The sequence below is a fragment of the Falco peregrinus genome, chromosome Z (genome assembly GCF_023634155.1).
Source record: "Falco peregrinus isolate bFalPer1 chromosome Z, bFalPer1.pri, whole genome shotgun sequence".
Classification (NCBI taxonomy): Eukaryota; Metazoa; Chordata; class Aves; order Falconiformes; family Falconidae; genus Falco; species Falco peregrinus.
Genome location: NC_073739.1, coordinates 57408420 through 57430162, shown reverse-complemented (window position 1 = coordinate 57430162; position 21743 = coordinate 57408420). Strand labels below are relative to the sequence as shown.

Below are 21743 nucleotides of genomic sequence, written 5' to 3'. Positions count from 1 at the left end.
TTGTTCTTGTGGGGGACTTCAACCTACCGATGTCTGCTGGAAATACAGCACAGCGGATAGGACACAGACCAGGAGGCTCCTGAGTGTGCGGCAGATGCCTGCCTGACACAGCTGTCAGTGAGCCAGCCAGGGGAGATGTCCCGCTGGGCCTGCTGTTTGCACACAGGGAAGCGCTGGTGGGGGATGTGGTGGTCACAGGACAACTTGCACTTAGCGAGCATGAGATGGTAAGAGTTTTTGATTCTTGGTGAAGTAAGGAGGGAGTGTCAGCAGAATGGCTACCTTAAACTTGGCCTGTTTAAGAGCCTGGTTGACAGAGTCCCCTGGGAGATAGTTCTGAGGGGCCAAGGGGTCCAGGAGGGCTGGGCGTTCCTCAAGAAGGAGATCCTAAAGGCAGAGGAGCGGGCTGTCCCCGTGTGCTGGAAGACAAGTCAGCAGGGGAGAAGCCCAGCCTGGCTGAACAGAGAGCTTTGGCTCGAACTCAGGGGAAAAAGGAGAGTTTAGCATCTTCGGAAGAAGGAGCAGACAACTCTGGAGAACTATAAGGATGTCACAAGGTTATGCAGGTAAAAGATTACAAAGGTGAAAGCCCAGCTGGAACTCAGACTGGCCACTGCTCTAAAAGGTAACAAAAAATGTTTTTACAAACACATTAAAAACAAAAGGAGGGCCAAGAATAATCTCCACCCTTCATTGGATGTTGGGGGGAACACTGCCACAAAGGGTAAGGAAAAGGCTGAGGTGCTTCATGCTGCCTTTGCCTCAGTCTTTAATAGCAAGAGCAGTTGCCCTCAGGGCACTCAGCCCCCTGAGCTGGAAGACAGGGACAAGGAGGAGCAGAATGAGGTCCCCACAGCCCAGGAGGAAAAAGTAACTGACCTGCTGCTCCACTTGGGCATGCACAAGTCTATGGGGCTGGATGGGATCCACTTAAGGGTACTGAGGGAGCTGCTGGAGGAGCTCGCCAAGCTGCTCTCCGTCATTGATCAGCAGTCCTGGCTAACTGGGGAGGTCCCACTTGACTGGAGGTTAGCTAGTGCAACACCCATCTACAAGAAGGGCAGGAAGGAGGATCTGGGCCTGTCACCCTGACCTGGGTGCTGGGGAAGGTTATGGAGCAGATCATCCTGGGTGCCATCACATAGCACGTGTGGGTCAACTAGGGGATCAGGCCCAGACAGCATGAGCTTAAGAAAGGCAGCTCCTGCTTGACAAACCTCATCTTCTACAAGAAGATGACTGGCCTAGTGGATGAGGGAAAGGCTGTGGATGTTGTGTACCTGGACCTTAGCAAAGCCTTTGACACCATCTCCCACAGCATTCTCCTGGAAAAACTGGCTGCTCGTGGCTTGGACAGGTGTGCTCCATGTTGGGTTAAAAGCTGGCTGGACAGCTGAACCCAAAGAGTGGTTGTGAATGGAGTTACATCCAGCTGGCAGCTGGTCACAAGTGGGGCTCCCCAGGGTTGAGTAATGGGGCCAGTTCTGTTTAATATCTTTAACAATGATCTGGAAAAGAGGATCAAATGCACCCTCAGTAAGTTTGCCAATGACACCAAGCTGGGGGGAGTGTTGATCTGTGGGAGGGCAGGAGGCTCTGCAGAGGGATCTGGACATGCCGGACCGATGGGCCGAGGCCAGCTGGATGAGGTTCGAGAAGGCTCCGTGCCGGGTCCTGCACCTGGGTCACACCAGCCCCACACAGCGCTACAGGCTGGGGCAGAGCGGCTGGAAAGGGCCTGGTGGGAAAGGGCCTGGGGGTGCTGGTCGGCAGCCGGCTGGGCAGGAGCCAGCAGTGTGCCCAGGTGGCCAAGGAGGCCAGCAGCACCCTGGCTTGTGTCAGAAGCAGTGTGGCCAGCAGGGCAAGGGAAGGGACTGTCCCCCTGCACTGGGCACTGGTGAGGCTGCACCTCGAACCCTGTGTTCAGGTTTGGGCCCCTCACTGCAGGAGGGACGTAGAGGGGCTGCAGCGTGTCCAGGGAAGGGCAATGGGGCTGGGGAAGGGTCTGGAGCACAAGTCCTATGAGGAGCAGTTGGGGGAACTGGGATTATTTAGCCTGGAGAGGAGGAGACTCAAGGGGGGACCTTATTGCTGCCTACAACTACCTGTGAGGAGGCTGTAGGCAGGTGGGGGTGGGTCTCTTCTACCAGGTAACAAGTGACAGAGTGACAGGACAAGAGGAGATCGCCTCAAGCTGCACCGGGGAGGTTTAGATTGGATATTAGGACAGATTTCTTCACTGAAAGGGTGGTCAAACATTGGAAGAGGCTGCCCAGGGAGGTGTTTGAGTCACTGGACTCAACCTTACTGGAGGTATTTAAAAGACATGTAGGTGTGGAGCTTTGGGACGTGGTTTAGGGGTGGACCTGGCACTGCCAGATTAACAGTTGGACCTGATGATCTCAAAGGTCTTTTCCAACCTAAATAATTCTATGATTCTATGATTAACATGGAGTAAGCACAACTGTACATTTACATATTTGCACTAGCTATTTGCACTAGCTTTCCAGTTGTGCAGCTTACTTTAAGCTCTTCGGAAAAAACACAGAAGGAGTAAGTCCCATAGGGATTTAGGACGAAAATGCCCACATAAGCAATATAAAAAAGACCTGACAGCACATCATAAGTTCACACCAAAGTCTGCACTAACTCCCCAGCACAGCCAACAGAGAGCCACATAAAACATTATTCTAATCAAATAACCAACAATCCAGTTGGTTTCATGGAATCTGAAATCAGTTGAATTAAAGCCTAGGTAAAATTTGGTTTTGAAATGTTTACTAAATTGAAGCTTTAATGCTTTATGATTCTGCTAACAGACAATGCTGGCAGCATTAATGAACTAGTAAGGAATCCAGATTAAACTGCTTTGCTTGCCATCCAAATTGTTAACATTATGGTTTACCAATAGTTCTGCACCCTGTGAAAAGTCCACAACACTTTCAGCAGGAATGCCATACCTAAATAAACCATTACTGTTTAAGACTTCACAATACAAAATGAGTTAGCTCTGCAGAAACAGAGCTCCCAAACGTGTTCCCTCAGAACAGACAAGGATCACTAGCACATTGACAAGGATGCCAAGATTATTTTTTTCTGATATGTGCTACATTCTGAGGAAGTGGAGATCTTGACATTAAATCTGTCCTAAGTCACTGATAAATTTTTCAAGTCTAGACTACTCAACAGCCTTCCCAGAAAGAACTTCAACATTTTAAAAAAATAATAATCCTGAATAAATGTCCCCATTTGACATCTATGACCTTAAACTTTCCCATGACTGGAGTTACCAGCAGCCTTGAGACAATTTTTTCTGCATGGGCAAATAAACCAAAATAGGTTTCATTAGCTCCAAAAAGCAACAGACCAAACATTTTTTTAACCACCATCACTGATCAATTATTGACCAAATTGCCATTTTTTTGATTTTGTGGAGAAGGAAATGTATAGGAATTTTACATTTGTCCTTTTCTGAATCTTGTTATCTGTGGAAGCACCACTTGATTAAAAGAACTTACACTATTATTCTTAATATCTAAACGGATAAGGAGGACAAAAGTCAAATGTTTTAATATATGTGCAAGAGCCAGTGATGACTGACCAACAACAACTGTGGACAATAAATAGTGTAAAGTACTTTTGTTATCATTTAATCCAAAGAGCTGATGGATTGCAGGCACTAATTTTACAATGTTTTAAAAAATGCGAACTTCTTCTAGACTCTCCATAAAGTTCAACTTTATTGGATGGATAATGAAAAGAGACATGCAGTATCTTTTTGGATATTGTGTTTTCCACAGCTCACATTCTAATGCTTTTACTAGTATACTTCAAGGACAACTTGCATTTGACTACTCCTCTTTACCAGATCTTCTCTGCCTACTTGTGTGTTCCAGTTGCAAATCTTGTTCTGGCTTCTTCAGACTGTGCAATTTTTAAATTACAGTTAAAAGATGACTCACCACACCTCCCACACTGAATAATGGCACAGCATATGTAGCAGTTGCTATCTGCAGATCATTGTTTTATTGGAGGGCACAGGAGCCAACAAAGATTATGGCTTTAATTTTTTTTTAATATTATAATACAAAATTTTATTTCTTCCTTATTAGATTTTTAAGAAAAAAATGCAAAAATAAGAGGAACAACTTAATAGATTACCAACAGCCACTAACAATGACACCAGAACTAATTAATGAATTTGGCCTTCATTCCTGGTTTTTTGGACAATGCAACACAACTCATTCTTCTTACTTGGCCTTCAAGGTACCTTCTGGGTAAATTGTATAGTGGGCAAAAACTAATACAGGGACAAACACACAGTTAGCTCCCCACATATGAGAACAGGGTACAGTAATTCAGTAGCTAAAAATTAGAAGTAATTTGTGATAAACCACAGCTATAAAGGCAATCAAATGCATTAGATATTATCATGCCAATTTCAGACATAAGATCTAGGAAGAACATGAGCTCATACTTCCTAGCATTTGTATTTCATGCGGTATCAACATTTCATATTGGAACAAGCCAATTTTTTTGATGGATTCTTAGAAGATTAGGTAAATAAAGCTAGCACTCATTCGTATATCATTAATCTGGACTAAACATAATCTCTGTTATTGATTTAACATACACTTTGGGTGGAAGAAAAGCAGACATTTTCTGCCATGCAATGAATGAATTTTCCTAAGAACGTGGAGCAACAGCCTATCACTAACAGAAAATTGATTCGTCCGAAGTGAGCAACAAGTTTTGATGAACACTGCAAGACCATGTGTGTGACAAAACTTTCTTCCAACAGATGGTTTCAAACCTACCATTTATTAGACCTAACAGCAGGAACATATTGCAGAATCATAAAATAGTTTGGGCTGGAAGGGACCTTTAAAGCTCATCTAGTCCAAATCCCTCCTGCAACGAGCAGGGACATCTCCACTTAGATCAAGTTGCTCAGAGCCCTGTCCAACCTGGCCTTGAATGTTACCAGGCATGGGGCATACTGTTCCAGTGTTTCACCACCCTTATAAGGAAAAAACTTTTTACAATATCTAGTCTGAATGTACCCTCTTTTAGTTTAAAGCCATTAGCCCTTGTCCTATCATCACAGGCCCTACTAAAAAGTCTGTCATTTTTCTTATAAGCCCCCTTTAAGTATTGAAAGGCCACAATAAGACCTCCTTGGAGCCATCTCTTCTCCAGGCTGAACACCCCCAACTCTCTCAGCCTTTCTTCACAGGAGAGGTGTTCCACTCCTCTTATAATTTTCACGGTCCTCATTTGGACTCCCTCCAACAGATCCATGTCTTGCTTGTATTGAGGACTCTAAAGCTGGATGCATGCCAGTTGAGGTCTCACCAGAGAAAAGGGGCAGAATCACCTCCCTCAACCTGCTGGGCACGCTTCTTTTGATGTGGCCTAGGATACACTTGGCTTTCTGGGCTGTGAGTACATATTGCTGGCTCTTGTCCAGCTTTCCATCCACCAGTAACTTCAAGTCCTCTGCAGGGCTACTCTCAATCCCTTTATCCCCAGCCTGTATTGATGCCCGGGATTGCCCCAGCCCAGGTGCAGGACCTTGCCCTTGGCCTTGTTGAACTTCATGAGGTTCACATGGGCCCATTTCTTGACCTTGCCCAGGTCCCTCTGGATGTGAGAAACAGTTCAGAGAACACATTAAATTCTGACCTGAAGCCTTAATGGTTATTGCAGGTCCTGCCAGCTCTCTTTCTGTTCTAAAATGTTTTACAAGAAGTGATTCTTTCTTCAGTTAAAATGAAAAGATTTGCAACTGGATGTATGTGGCTATTACTTTTACACTGAATGGAAGTGAGAAAACAAATAATGAATCCAACTTCTTCAAATACTGTATTTGTATATATAATATATATATATAGTATATATACTGAAATATATATATAGTATATATACTGAAAATTGCAAACTAAAAAATAAACTAAGATTTTAAAAAAATTAATGTAAATTTAGTAAGAAGGTGATAAAGCTGACTAGGTAAGTTGTTTAGGTAGCAGTTAAAAAAGAGCCATTGTAAAGTCCATAAGTGAAGTTAAAAAAAAATCACAAAGCATTACTGCTTGAAAGAAACGTTATTTGTACTAGAAAAAGTGTTAAAACTAAAACTCTACAAGGCCCTGTATATTATCACTTCAGGTGACAGAAATTAGCCACCAGAGGGAGCCCATATAATCCGGTACAAAGGAATTTACTGCACAAAGAAATTTCAGATACACAGATGAATGTTTAAGAAAAAAATTGCCTATATCTAGAAAATCTTACTGTAAATTCTTTATAGCCCATGCAATAAAACATCCCTCCTCTGTACTTAATTTCAGATTAATTCTTATTTTTACAGATTAAACAGAAGCAAGTGAGCTATAAGGAACTTTAACTATAGATGGAATATACTAAAATAAACTACTTCGTTATGTATTATCATTTTAGTTTATTTTGTTCTCAGAATTCAGTATTTCAGAAAGCAACTCATCATCTTAGTATACTAGCCCACAAATAACATGGAAGGGAGAAGACCTACATAGTCCTGGGGAATTTCAAAGCATTTCCTTCAGATTTAGGACTGGAATCTTAAGCATCCGAAAGACCTTTTTTCTGCAGCTGTTTCGTACACCAAGTCAGTGTAATTTTTACATTGCACATTTAGATTTATCTGAGGAGCTATGTTCCTCCAGCCTAATTAATAAATACATCACACAGAGAAAGACTTTCAACATTCGTTCCATGAGTTAAAATACTTTGCTATGAAGAAAAGTATTTTTTTTAATCAAGAAAAAGCAGTGTTTACCACACTGGACATTTCCATTTCAGTCTTAGAAGACTGATACCTCACTTTGCCTCCCAGATTTTTGTAATTATCAAAGCTGCATAACTCTTAAGTTAATAAAATGAGTATAATAGAAGCAGTAACTGTAATTAACATCACTAGCAGTTGGTGTCTCTAGTCTTTGACACTTCATAACTTCTTGTTAATTGATTCTTTTACTGCTGAATTTGCCTGTGCTTTTCCTCTGCACCATGTTATAAAGTTGATATCAACACAATAATTTAACACTGTAAAGAAAATTAAAGGTGCAAACACTTCCACACTAAACACACTACCTTTTCTTTGAATACTTTGCTACTAAAAGAGTTGAAGAAATTACATTTGCTATTGCAAAAGCTTTTATTTGGCCCCAGAGAATACAAATAGGATTTGAAAAATCTGTAAAGCAGCAAGTACAGAGTTTGTATAACTGCTCCCACTAAATTAAAAAGCAAAGTGTTATTTTTCTTACAATTACTATGTTGTCTAGCAAAAAAATCACACTAATAACATAAATGACTTGAAGCGCACAATGCTCTAGGACACATTAGCAAGGGTCTTTGGAACTCAGGGACTCAGAATCCTAAATGCAAGATGGAGATTCCCAGCCACAACGTCTCGGCAATAGCTAGTCCAAGAGGTCTGAACACTGAATTTTCACACCTTTATCCTGATCAGACCAACTGAATTTGAAATCCTAAGATTCATACTTTTCCTTTTTTAATCTTTACTGGAAAATTGCAAAATACACAGGAAACATTTGAAAATTGTTCCATGTACAATCTTACCTCAGCCCACTCAGATATCAGCATTAGTGGATCACAGAAAGAACATGAAACAATGTTACGTTCAAAACACCTCACAGAGGTATTGTAAGATACCTGCTAAACATATTTAACAATTTAATATAAATTCTCAAGTTCTACTCTGTTATGTAATACATCCTCACTCTGAAAAAGCCTTTGTGCTTCTATAGCAGAAGACAGAGATACTAGTCAAGAGTCCCAGTGCTGAATAGAAAACAGCACTACTGAAATTCTGTATTCACACACCTAGTGACTCTGTATTCATGCCCTAATATTAAAGTGAACTCTTCATTTTTCCTATAATGCTAGATACACAGTAATGTGAGATTGTCTTTTTATGCTAGTCCAGGAAAGTCATATACACCACACCTGAAAAGCAATACTTTCAGAAAGTACTACTCAATTTACTGCTTAGTAAAGAAACACTCTATATACAATCTATTAAAATGGGTAATTTTGTAAGATAACCAAATAAACTGATGCAACTGTTGCAGCAGTTCAATAACCAGCTTTATAGACACCTGTTCTAAATATATTAATAAACTTCTATTAAATAAAGTTCTGAAATAGAATTTATACAGAAACACATAGCAGACAACACGCAGTTTGTGCAAGAAACTGAAGTTTCTTGACAAATTTCACTGTCATACCAAGGAACAGTATAGTTTAAAAGCTTCCATGAAGGTCTACTCAGAGCTACAAATTGCCACGTTTTATGAACACAAATGTTATATGTACATAATAATTTGTGGATTTCTATGGATTATTTAATATCAAACCTAATTAATTTTGAAAATTTGAAATAAGTACATTAAAAATATAACAGATTAACAAATATTTGTTTGTTTGACCTTTTATTAGGAGTGGAAATCTATAATTTCAAAATCAACATTTCCTACCCTTATTTTTAATCGCTTACCAGGTCTCTCCTTTCCAGTTCCTTTTGACTCAGCAAATTTCTGTATTAAACTCTCAACTGTAGTATTTGTCATGTTATTAATAAACTCTTCATGTACCTTCAAAAAATAGACACCACACATAAAAAGAACTTAAAAAACAGTAATTGAAAAAAATGTAATTAACTTTAAGAAGTGGTTTTCTTTAGAGTTAAGGATCCAAATACTTCCCTATAAAATATATTAGAGGGCTTCCACAAATTAACAGGCATTTTATGAAGGAAATCCCTTCTTTGTTTCAGTATTAGCAAGTGTGACTACAATACAGATACAAATTAAGAATGGAAGAATATAGCTTGATGACAGGTCTAGGATTTACATCCATTTCTTCCATGTAAACAACTTGTCTATGTATCATATTCTGCATTTGTCAGCAACATGTCTATGTCAGGAATATGAACAGTCTCTTAAGCCACCACCAGTTAAGGGTGTGAACAGTAACTACTGTATTATCACAGCTCCCACCTGCTTGAGTAAAAGCATTACTATCGTAATGTTTTTGGTGTGATAAAGGAATAATCACATGTTGTCAATAAGGAGTTTTTCCAACAAGACAGTATGCATATGCTTTAGAAATAAATAGCATGACCCTTGTGACCATCATTCATTAGCAGAAAACCTCAAAACTGAAGAGATTATCGACTCTTAAGTGTATGCAAATAAAGTTACACACAAAACATCTAAAAATTAAGGTCTACTTACAAGGATTAATAATTAAACCAACTTACAGCTAAAGAAAAGATACTACAAAATCTTCTGTTACTGAACGACTTTTGTTCTTAAAACCCAAAGTGTGTAAAAAAATTTAGAAACTTTTCAGAGAGATATAATCTCAAGTTTTAGTCAAAGAAAAGCACAGGTACCCTAATTGTGTGAAATGAGTGCTACTTCAGTATCTAGGGAACAGAACTTTGAAATACACTAAAAGTTCTCCAAATTGTCAAAATATTTTGTTTTCTGTTAAGACAAAATTTATTCAGACTGACTCTGTAGATTTTGCTATACTGAACTTACAAATGGAACAGGAAGCCATCAAAATTTGAGTTTATCTTGAACTCACCATCATTTGAAAGATGTGATCTTGTAATTAACACAAAGACAGTAAGAAATGTTCCATTTAATGGTTAAGAAAACTATGTAGCATAATTCAAACAAAGAAATGATAATATAAAAATTACCTCTCCTATTTGTAAATGAATTTCTTTTATGGTATTTGACAATGATTCTATAATGTCTTTCATGCGAAGAAGGTGTGTTTCTTCAATGTCTTGAAATTTCTGTAAAGCAATACAAACAGTTAATCATAATGGAAATATTTCTTGAAATACTAAACCTGAAATTCTAGTAATTAAATACACTAAATGGAAAAAAGAAATCGGCCTTTTTTTCCCCCTCCGGACCTTGATCACGGTATTTACAATGTTTAAGAAAGGAAGGTGTGGAATTCAGAGTTACAAAATAATGTACTTTAAAATATAATATATCCTTTCATAACCATTATCCAATTCTTTTACTTAGCTCTTTAACCGTCCATGTAATCTGACCTATTTCTACCAAAAGAAAACAGGGTTAGAGGATCCTTAAAAAAACCAAAACCTCTTCTTATTCAGGAGTCTCGTTTTTTCACCTAAACCCAGAAATCTTATTTTTGGATCTGCTTTCCACCTCCTTCTTAGCACCCTCTCCTCCTTCTCACAATATACACATGCTTTCTCTTTTTCTAGTTAAACCTACTGTTAAAGAAAATGTATTTTGAATTAAGAAATTTAAAGTGCTGGAGCTACTAAATGGCAGAACCAGGCCTTGTCCCTTTTATAGCCCTAATCCAAGGCTGGTTTAAAATTTAGTCAAGTTAATCAGTAGGAGAATAGAGAAACAATAGCTGATCAATTTGTATACACAGGTGCTCTCAGAAACGCAGGTGTTTTAAAAAAAAATAGTATATGTGAATAGGAATTGCTTGTTCAAAGACTAATTGTGCTTGAAGGACTGTGTGAGTTAAAGCAGGCAGAAAGGAGATCATGATCCGAGGAGGACCTTGGAACCGAGGCAGAGACTGGAACCGAATAGATGAATCACCTGGGACAGTCAGGTGATGGATTTGCAGAACTGACAAGGCCAAAGGGAACTTCTAAAAACCTCTGGACATTGACTAATGATTTTATAAGTGTGTACTAAGCTGTGCTGCATCCCTTTGTTCTCTGCCACTCACTGAGATAGTGGCTCAACTCTGAGTTGTGATTAAAGCAAGCCTAGTGGTACCCACCATCTGTGTGAATTTTTCCTTTAACACTTACATCCTTTGCTTCTTTACATATGATTCATTTTTTTGATTTTTAAACTCACCATATATAACCTTTGCAGACTTCCAGCCAACAGCCATTTCAAAATCTCTTCCAGTGTTTTCAATGATGCCTTCCTAGCCAAAGATCAGAACTAAAAATGTCCTCATCCTCCCCAACAGACAAGTATAATTGTCTTGAAATCTTTGTTTACTTCTTCTCTTTGCTAGTTCTCTTCCTACTTCTATAACTGTCCTTTCAAGTGTGTCCAGACTTTGACGCACCACTTAATCCTCTGTCTGGTTTGTACAGGGTTTTCTGAAGACCATCTCTCCATGTTTCACACCTCCTGCTACTGTGATTCACAAACACAATTCCATACAAACAAGTACTTCTAACTTCTGAACCCTCAATCTTCTGCCATATTTACATGCCTCTCTAGCCATCAATCAAGGGGATTAAAATTAGTTTTTGTCTCCAGCAGCCTTCCCCTTAATTACAGAGGATACGGTCACCCTCTGTGATATTAGTTATTCTACTGATTGCCTTATTATATAAACTATATTCCCTTGCTTTCAAAACTACTTATGGTACTATCTGCTGTCAGTCACTATTGGTGTGTCAACACATGTACACAATGTGTCCTTCCAATGTGTACCTGTTTCCACTACTTAATTTTAACCCAAACACAAAGTCAGCTTTTGAAATTATGCCAATGATGTTTCCTTCATGTTTGGTCTGAACTCCCTATAAAACTCATCAAAACAGAGGTACCAGTCTCCTTTAAACTCTTCTCTATAATTTATATCAAAACAGTTGGCCATTCAGGGATATTTTTGGTCTTATGTCAGTGGAAAGCATCCCCCTTCCCCAACTGTTTCCCTATTTCTTATTTATTGTTTATACTTAAGACTGAAAATCCTTGAAGCAGAGCCATCTTGGCCTTGTACAGTATCTAATACAAAAAGGTTCTGATCAAAGAATAAAATGAGCTACTATAACACAACCATGTAATTCATATCACAGATATAATCACTAACCAAATTGTTTACTTTCACTTTTGAATGACCAGTCCATTAAAAAAAGATGTACTAAAATAAATCTGTAATGTTAATGACACCACAAATGCAAGCCACTGAGTGTTTTAAGGTACAATACAAATGAGAAATCATCATCAACAGGATCTTTAGCTGTCCAAGTTTAAGTAAGCGTTACTGCTGTTTATAAACATGCATGTTTTCCTATAAGTTTTACAATGTTTTTTAAAAAATCATTCTTGAACAGACTGCTCAAAAGCAGAATCATCAAAACTCAAGTCTATGCAGTTCTAGATAGGACCGAAGACTGTTGGAAGAGTAATTTAGCACTTCTAGCTGTTTGAGCCTTTCCAATAATTGACTGGGCTACCTGATTTTAAAAAAAGCTTCTAGCAAGGTGAAAAATCTGGCAAATAAGATATACTTTCTTAGCAACTGCACAACAATTGCATAAGACAACCTTACCCAGAAGAATCTTTCAACATGAGGAATTTCTGTCAAATCCAATTTCTAAACAACAGTGAACTATATTTTCCCATGTCATGGTTTAACCCCAGCCAGCAACTAAGTACCACACAGCTGCTTGCTTAGTCCCTCTGTCCCAAAGGGATGGGGAGGAGATTTGGGAAAAAGGTAAAATTTGAGGGTTGAGATTAGAACAATTTAATAATTAAAATAAAATATAATAATAGTGATAACAACAACAACAATTGCAATGAGAAGGGGAGAGAGGAATAGAATCCACAAGGGAAAAAAACAAGTGATGCACAATACAATTGCTCACCACCCACTGACCAATGCCCAGCCAGTCCCTGAGCAGCAATCGGCAGGCCCTGGCCAACTCGCACCAGTTTATATACTGAGCGTGATGGTGTATGTTACGGAAAATCCATTTGGCCCATTGGGGTCAGCAGTCCTGGCTGTATCTCCTCGCAATTTCTTGTGCCCCTCCAGCCCTCTCGCTGGCAGGGCCTAAAAACCTGAAAACTCCTTGACTTAGTATAAACATTACTTAGCAAGAACTAAAACCATGGGTACGTTATCAACATTATTCTCACATGAAACCCAAAACATAGCACTGCACCAGCTACTAAGAAGGAAATTACATCTATGCCAGCCAAAACCAGGACATGCTGCTTCTTTAATCACAATAAAACCAGCAAAAAATAACAACCTGCAATTCAAGATTAGGAAGATAGTATGTTTCAAAATTCAGCCTCTCAAAATCACATATCATGAGTCACTTCAGCTGATAACTGCAGGTGAGATAGTAAATGACAGAAGAGGAACAATAAGTAAATTTTATACAACAAGATTGGTGGAGTTTAATTGAGAAAAGGAACAGCTAAATGAGGACTACTACATGATTTCTGGCGTAACACCACTGCAATTCAAAATGTTTGTCCTCAGAAAAACAGAATGTGAACAGTATAAGGCAGATTTAAGCTAAGCCTACTGATTTTGCACTGAGTCAGCTGAGAATGCTCACACTCCTCATTGGTTTTCTTTTCTGAACTAGTATGTTTCAGGTGAAATGTACTCTAAATTAAGATAATCTAAGATGTGTTTCATGTAGAAGTGGGCTTCCACATATTCATGGGCACTGTTATTTTTCCTATTGCATCATCTTTAAAGTAGCTCTCCTACAACCAAACTGTAGATGCAGCTACACCATTATACTTAAAACAAATTCCACAGGTATGACTTTTACTGGCAGAATGGCAATTTTTATTTCCAATGTGGCCAGCTGTGGAAAGTGACAAGGTGTCCATTATCATGTTAAGTGAAAATTAAAATTTTAATTAAAAGGGCTGCTGCAGTTAAGGAAGTAAAGATATTTAGGTAAGCGTGGTCTGTAGAGAGAGGTAACTTTGTACCACTTTTGTACTGGGAAACAACCCAACCCAACCAGATCCTAACCAACTTCCCCATGCTCCCTGCTTACCCACTCCCCCCCTGCCCCCCCACCGCCACCTCCCAAAAAAAATCCAAAACAACAAAGCAGCCCAAAAGCATGGTGAGGTTTCCCCAGCTGTAACATCTGATACAGTAAAAAGATTTTTTTTTCCTCCTCTACATCTCAGCCTGGTTTAAATACATAATACCTACCTAATAACACAAATAAGAAAGCTGAAGAAAGAGCACTTTTATATTCTGTCCCTAGATACAAAATAAGCTGTTACTTTTGTCTTCTTCTGTTGTAGATGATTTTCAAATGGATATTTTTTTTAGTACATACTGAAGAGCTCAGCTATTCTGCTTGCTGAAAGCCCCTACATTTTCCTCCACTAATTCACTGACAACAAAACCCATTTCATGTTTATCTTCTGTCAGTTCTAAACAGGAACTCCTTTTCGTTACTTGCAGCTTTCTTGCTTACTTGGAACAAGTTTACAGGGCAATTTAGCAAGGCCAGCTTATTGAAATCATACTTGTTAAATTTTTTCTTACTGTTTCAAAGAGCAGTAAGTCAACTGCTATAAACACATTCTCCTTCTTGTAAGGTAAAAGTATAGACTGCAGACAGCTTTTGTGAGACTATAAAGATTTAAAGCCACCTGACTGAACTTGTTCTGCAGTGGATCAGAAGCATTCACAGGATCTGCTTCAGTGGCGGTTCAGTAACTTCCAGAGCAAGGCAAATAACAAACAGGGTGGGAACTTCCTGATCCAGAAGAGCCACACACTATACAAACCACACAATGATGGAGTTACTGGAATGCTTACTGAGCATATACAATAGCTACACTAACAGGAACACTACAAAAAATGTTACCATTTTGGGTAGCAGCAGTATGTATTCACATGTCAGTTTGATCCCACCTACTATTACTTCTGGAAAACTTCCAGGAGGAATGTTACACTTCAATGATTCTTTTGTTGCTCTTATATTATACTTGCTTCCAAGAATTGTTTTAAGATACATATTGGTTAAGTTTAAAAGGTTGCCTAGACTAAAAATTCTCAAGCGCTTGTAATCATACATGCCAATTCCAATCCTAATCCTAGTCAAACTGCCCTAGGCATTTTTGATACCATAATTGATATAAAAAAGATAACTGATATGCAAGTGTTTTTACTTAAAGATACACAATGCTAAACAAACTGCCACGTGCAAGTGAGTCCACACCAGTGTCACACATTAAACCAGCTTAAAGATGCAGTTCTCTCCTCTTGGTACTACATTGCCTCTGCATTTGTGCCAGCACAAATGATTGTGAGATCTCTTAATTAACCAGACCATAAGTGTCTCGTCTCTTCTGGGTTAAAGCCAACCTTCCTTCAAACATTAGTTTTAGCTGGATTAGTTCTGCAAGGTAGTTCCTCACACAAATAAGTGACAAAGGAAGAAGCATGGAACTAGGACAACTGCTGTATTTATCAGCAGTACTCATTTAAAACATACTGAAAACACAGCTTCACACATCAGAGATGAGAGAGAAGTACAACAGGCCGTATGGCCTCAACCATGGTACCCATGAGTTCTCTTATTGAATTTTTATTTTAAATAAAGTGTTATTACAGCAGTGAGTAACTGCAATCATCACTGTTTTACACTTCAAAATAAATTCTGAAATAATATTTAAAAGGGACAGATTTTTTAAAAGGAATGAAGAATAATCATAGAATCATTTAGGTTGGAAAAGACCTTTGAGATCATCAGGTCCAACTGTTAATCTGGCAGTGCCAGGTCCACCCCTAAACCACGTCCCAAAGCTCCACACCTACATGTCTTTTAAATACCTCCAGTAAGGTTGAGTCCAGTGACTCAAACACCTCCCTGGGCAGCCTCTTCCAATGTTTGACCACCCTTTCAGTGAAGAAATCTGTCCTAATATCCAATCTAAACCTCCCCGGTGCAGCTTGAGGCGATCTCCTCTTGTCTTGTCACTCTGTCACTTGTTACCTGGTAGAAGAGACCCATCCCCACCTGCCTACAGCCTCCTCACAGGTAGTTGTAGGCAGCAATAAGGTCCCTCCTGAGCCTTCTCCTCTCCAGGCTGAACAACCCCAGTTCCCTCAGCTGCTCCTCGCAAGCCTTGTGCTCCAGACCCTTCCCCAGCCCCGCTGCCCTTCCCTGGACACGCTGCAGCCCCTCTACGTCCCTCCTGCAGTGAGGGGCCCAGACCTGAACACAGGGTTCGAGGTGCAGCCTCACCAGTGCCCAGTGCAGGGGGACAGTCCCTTCCCTTGCCCTGCTGGCCACACTGCTCCTGACACAAGCCAGGGTGCTGCTGGCCTCCTTGGCCACCTGGGCACACTGCTGGCTCATGCCCAGCCGGCTGCCGACCAGCACCCCCAGGCCCTTTCCCACCAGGCCCGTTCCAGCCGCTCTGCCCCAGCCTGTAGCGCTGTGTGGGGCTGGTGTGACCCAGGTGCAGGACCCGGCACGGAGCCTTCTTGAACCTCATCCAGCTGGCCTCAAGCATTTGCAATGCACATAACCAAATTTAACTCAAACTGGAAAGAAAAAGCATAGGGAGTACAGCTCCTTCAACCAGAACCACGTCAAGATACTGCACAAAAAGATGCCTTCTGTGAACTCTTCAGGGGCAGATTGTCAAGACTCCTAATGTAACAGTCATGTCAAGAGCAGAATTTTGCAGTAGCATGCCTGTGCAATTCTTTGCTGCAAATGCCTGGACGGAGGGGTGGGAGAGAAGAGTTCTGGTATGTGATATATGTGGCTTCCTTTCTCTAACAGCTGTGTTGAGCATCTATTCAGAGATGAATTAGATCGGATTCTAACGAAGTTCTCGAAGTAGGAAAGCAGTTTACAGTTTAGGACAGGGCAGCTTTTTACATGCCAACCTAAATAATACTCATGCTGTGAAATCTTAATTTCCAAGGAGTTACGGAAAACCCTAACAATTAGATGTCAAAAATACAAATATGACTGAATCTCTCTAATAATTTCATCTATGCCTAAAAATTGAACCTTTGAAAACAATGAAAAGTGCAAATAATTTTCAACTAAAAAGAAATTTCCTATCTTGTAAAAGCTTTACTAAACCAAGAAACATGTAGAAATAAATATGTCAACCATAAAAATCAGAATGATGATGTTTGCTTTTTTAAATCTGGGGCAGTAGAAAAAAGTCTGGTATCAACAGATTTGAAAGAGAAACTTTAAAATGTAACAAGCAGCAGCATATGAAATGATACAGAGAACTTGATACCCTCTGGAACACAGATCAAAAGCCTTTAAAAAAACCCCTAGAAACTTCAACAGATGTAAGGACTTTTTACAACCTCAGGTAAACCCTGGGAAGACACTTTAGCAAATAACTAAATGTTTTGCTGCAATAATAATGAAAAAACCATGATGGATCCCAAAACGTAAAACTCCTATGAATCAGTTCTGGAATTAGAACAATTCACAGGATTTCCCACGTGATCACAATGCATCTACGATATTTCCAGGAGTTCATTTTGTTTTCTTCCTGACAATATCTTCAAAAAGTCTTTCTAGACTGCTAGTGCTCAACTGTGTCGTTCAAGGACAGTGCCATCACAATATACATGGTCAGTGTTTGCCCTTCAAACATATTACTTCTGACATAATTGTTCATATTAATTTCCAAAGGAGACCATTCTATCTTGAACCACTTTTCCAAAAGCTTTGATTTCAGATGCCTTCATAGATGAAATAGCATATATTCATCTATTTTAAAGGTAACTCATTTAATGTAACACTTACCTGTGCAGTTTCTGTCATTTTCTGTTCAAAATCAGATTTAAATGCAGCATATTTCTCCACATACAGTTTATAAGTATCTGTAGCTTTTTTTGTTTTAACTGCTGCCTGCAGATCAGTAAAAAAAAAAAAGTGTCAAATGTCACACATACAATCTGACCCAAGGTTTTTAAAGTCACTATTAAAAGAAAGCCTGGGATGATCTATAAAAAGTAACCAGGGGCATATCAAAACAGTTAAGTGTCATAACAGAATTTCACCACCAAATAACTCAGATTCAAGCCATTAGAGATTTCTATTTAAAGGTATGCATAAACCACATAAAACAGTAACAAAGCAATTACTTCATTTAAATCTCTTCCCCTTATCAGCAATGACAAATCTGTAATACACTTACTTTGAGATCAAATTTGTATTGCTGAAGTTAACAAATTAGCTCCTGTCAAATATTTAGATTTGCAACAGGAATGATGCAGGGTTGTGCAATTCTGAAAGACTCAATGGTTAAAAACCCAAGAAGGTACAGTTCTCTGCTAGAAATGAAGGAAGCAATTTGTAAGTACAGACATTACATCAACGAGAGTTTTAAGATTAAGAGGTATTTGAAAGTGAAGCTAATGCAGAACACACTGATGGCCAAATTTATGCAGCACGGTGTTGTTTATAATAGTCCTTTTTGTCTTTATAATTTATTCATTTTTTTCTCCCATTATTGGTTACTAATAATTAAAAAAAAATCTTTCTGGGAGTTTCTCAAAAGACAAAGCAAAATACAGGAGAATCCCAACATTACATGCAAAACAAAATTAAATGAAGTGATTGTTCGTGTTAGAGAAGAAGTTATTTTCAAAGTTTACAGCATGACACAGGATATGGATTTTTTCAAACCTTCGATATTCTTGCTATTTCCTACTTAAAAGCCAATGAAAATAAAAATAAACTTGAACACCAGCATTTTTCTAGCCTCTTTGTTCAACATGCCTACTTTATCTCATTGAAAGTTCCCATCAGTTGTAACTCAGAAGAAATCCTGAGTAGTTAATGATAGCAGTAAAGATAGCTGTGTATTTACTATTTGTTCTAGCTCTGAATACCTCTCCTTCCCTCTTTCAAATTAATTTCATCTCTCCCACAGTAAAAACTGTTTATCACTTGCAATGACTTGCAAAGCTGACCACTATCTATTAACTCAAATTAATTAACACAAAGATGCCCTCAGGAAAGAGTTATATTCTGCAATTTCCAAGAGAAAAATAACTGAAACTCATGAGCAACAGGATAGTACTAGCACTTGTTCACCTGGGGAAACATCAACCAGGACTTCAAAGGAAAAGGAACCAAACCTGCAGTTCCATTTTTCCAGTTACAAAGAAAGCTTAAGCAGATCTTAACCATGTAGTCTTCTAAACCCAGCATAACAGAGCCTGAAAACACTACACTGCATGAAGAATATGGATCCTTCAGGCATTAAAGGGAAAGCATGACAGGTTGTATCCAACTCACCAGTTACTTGTTCTGAATTTTACTTCATGATTCCTAACTTTGCACATTCACACAGGAGAATTACCAAGAAGAAAACAGTCCCAACTTGCTCTCCAAATGCCATTTACTACACTGCAAGTACAAAGTGCTCTATGAACACTTCCTTTAAAAAATAATTAAGACTACTTAGCAATAAGGTTATTTCAAACTTAACCATTTAAAAGGAAGGAAATGCCAAGTTAAAAGACTTCAAAACCAAGGGGTTTTGTAGAGCGTTATGTAATTGAACGCCATATGCATAGTATTTTGACAAAATCAAAATGTCCTCTGTCTCTTGTAATGTTTAATGAAAGCAGAACCTAAGTGTTATGTGCTGAAGAGCACCTACAAAAACCAACTACTCAGCAGGACAGACAAAATGATAAAACACATGAACACTGTATGATTAATTAGTAATCTCTTCTGAAAACAGGACATGTCTATTCTCAGGTGCAGCAACTGCTAGAACTCTATTTAGCAGATTTACAGCAAGTGAAATAATAGGGATCAGTCAACGAATTTTTGTCAAGTCACTATAAATAGAGAAGTTCACATGTCAGAGAACAACAGGAAATTATTACACAAGTTCACACTGACTTTCAGCTGCAATGAAAATTGCAAGGTCTCAGATATCTCAGATTATTCAATAAAGTATTTTTCCAAATATTTAGCTTTGTGATAAGCTCTCAGCATATTGGTGCAGATCCTCTGCTTTCTGATTAAGAAGTTATTATGAGATTTTGACAGAAAACACTTCTCATGTGCTAAAAGTAATAAACCTATTCTCTACCAAAAATAAATGAATACAATCTTTGTCACCGTGTTTCTGAAATTACAAGCGTAAACCTGAATAAAGACATGACTGAAGAGATGTGAGGGTCATGGTCACCTGCTCACACTGGAAACATTTTTTAAGTATCTGCAAAGCATTAAACTATGGCCTATTGCTCAAACAGAAGTATTTAGGGGATACGCATAAAGCAGTAAAAAATGGCCTTCATCCTACAGTGCTTCCTCTTTCTCCCTTCTCATGTAGACATCAGGAAGACTGGACATTTTTTTGTTTCCAGCTGAACAATGATAATGTTACATTTTAAAAACAAACCTTCTATCACGTCAACTTTTTCTACTGAAAAGTTTCAATCTATTTAAAAGAATTCAGAAAAATTATACTTTGAATACACTGGTAGGAAAACACCTGCCAACCCACATATTTCTGATTCATGTCTAGAATCCAACATTGACTATCACTCGAGACAGAAGCTTGGAAAAATACATCTATATCAAAGACAAAACAATCAGAAGAACATGGTCAAAGGATCACTTTTGTCACCAGCAAAAAGACAATAACCAACTCTATCGCTCCATGAAGACAGCGGTATAAGAGGCACTAAGACCATTCTAACAGGCAGGGTTCTACACAGATCAGGCAATTGGAACAGAAATAGGCAGAGGTATCAAGATTTAAAAAAGAGAAGACATCATTACAGACAGGGAAACATGACCTCTTTTTCTCTACTATTTAGTTTCCTGAAAACAGGAAAAAGTTACAGTGATGCCAGCAAGGTCAAGGGAGGTGACCCTTCCCCTCAGCACTAGTGAGGCCACACCGGGAGTACTCCTCCAGTTCTGGGTTGTCCATTGCAAGAGAGACATGGACATACTGGAGAGTCCAGTAAAGGGCCACAAAGATGATGAAAGGACTGGAATATCTCCTCCATGAGAGGGCTGGGATTTTTCAGCCTGAGGAAGCGAAGGCTTAGGGAGGATCTTATCAATAGATATGAATACCTGAAAGGAGGGTATGTAGAAGACAAAGCCAACCTCTTTCCTGTGGTGCCCAGTGACAGGACCACGGGCAATGGGCACAAAAAGAAACACAGAAGGCTCCCTCTGAACATCAGGAAACACTTTTTTCCTCTGTGGGTCAGCAATGGAACAGGTTGCCCGGAGAGGTTGATCTTCGGAGATATTGATCTTCGGAGATATTCAAAAGCTCTGGATATGTACTGGGCAACTGGCTCTAGGTGGCCCTGCTTGAGCAGCAGAGTTGGACAGGATGATCTCCAGAGGTCTTTTCCAACCTTAGTAATTTTGTGATTCTGTGAATGGATTGCACTCCCCCAAAACCCAAGGACAGTATTAAATACAACATCAAGATACACATCGCTTGGGTTTTTGGTCCATAAAACTGGAACCTTCTAAATTAGCACTGAAAGTAAAGTTAACTTCTTTTTCTTCTCAATGGAACAGACTTCAAATACTCATGTAATTAGCTACTTTGTTTCACTGAAAGGACAACACAAAACCTCCTACTCCTCAATTCAATACCAAGGCATTGAATATTTACCTAAGGATATTTATCCAAAACCATCATAGATGCTTAAAGAATTACATGCAATTTCTGTAAAAGCCACTAAAAAAAATTATCATATGATGCAAATATTCAAAAAATACAGGATTAGAACTGCAGTGCAGTTAGAAGAGATAAGGAGTAAGTGTAAACAAAACATAACTAGGTATTCAAAATGTCATGCACATTATGAAATAGTCACAATTACTACTTTTAACTACTTATAACCCCTTCTGAGCATTTCACTTACTAATA

General features: G+C 38.9%; 1 protein-coding gene across 4 annotated transcripts in view; it reads right to left on the bottom strand.

Annotated features, from left to right (window-relative positions):
- Nucleotides 1-21743, bottom strand: part of FCHO2 (FCH and mu domain containing endocytic adaptor 2) — a 99707-nt gene that overhangs the window by 58927 nt on the left and 19037 nt on the right. For all 4 annotated transcript variants that reach the window (XM_055790448.1, XM_055790449.1, XM_055790450.1 and 1 more), the window contains exons 6-8: nt 17618-17722; nt 9776-9874; nt 8561-8657 (exon numbers count right to left, since the gene is read on the bottom strand). In XM_055790448.1, coding sequence (XP_055646423.1) covers nt 8561-8657; nt 9776-9874; nt 17618-17722 — 301 coding nt within the window. The remainder of the gene's footprint in view (nt 1-8560; nt 8658-9775; nt 9875-17617; nt 17723-21743) is intronic.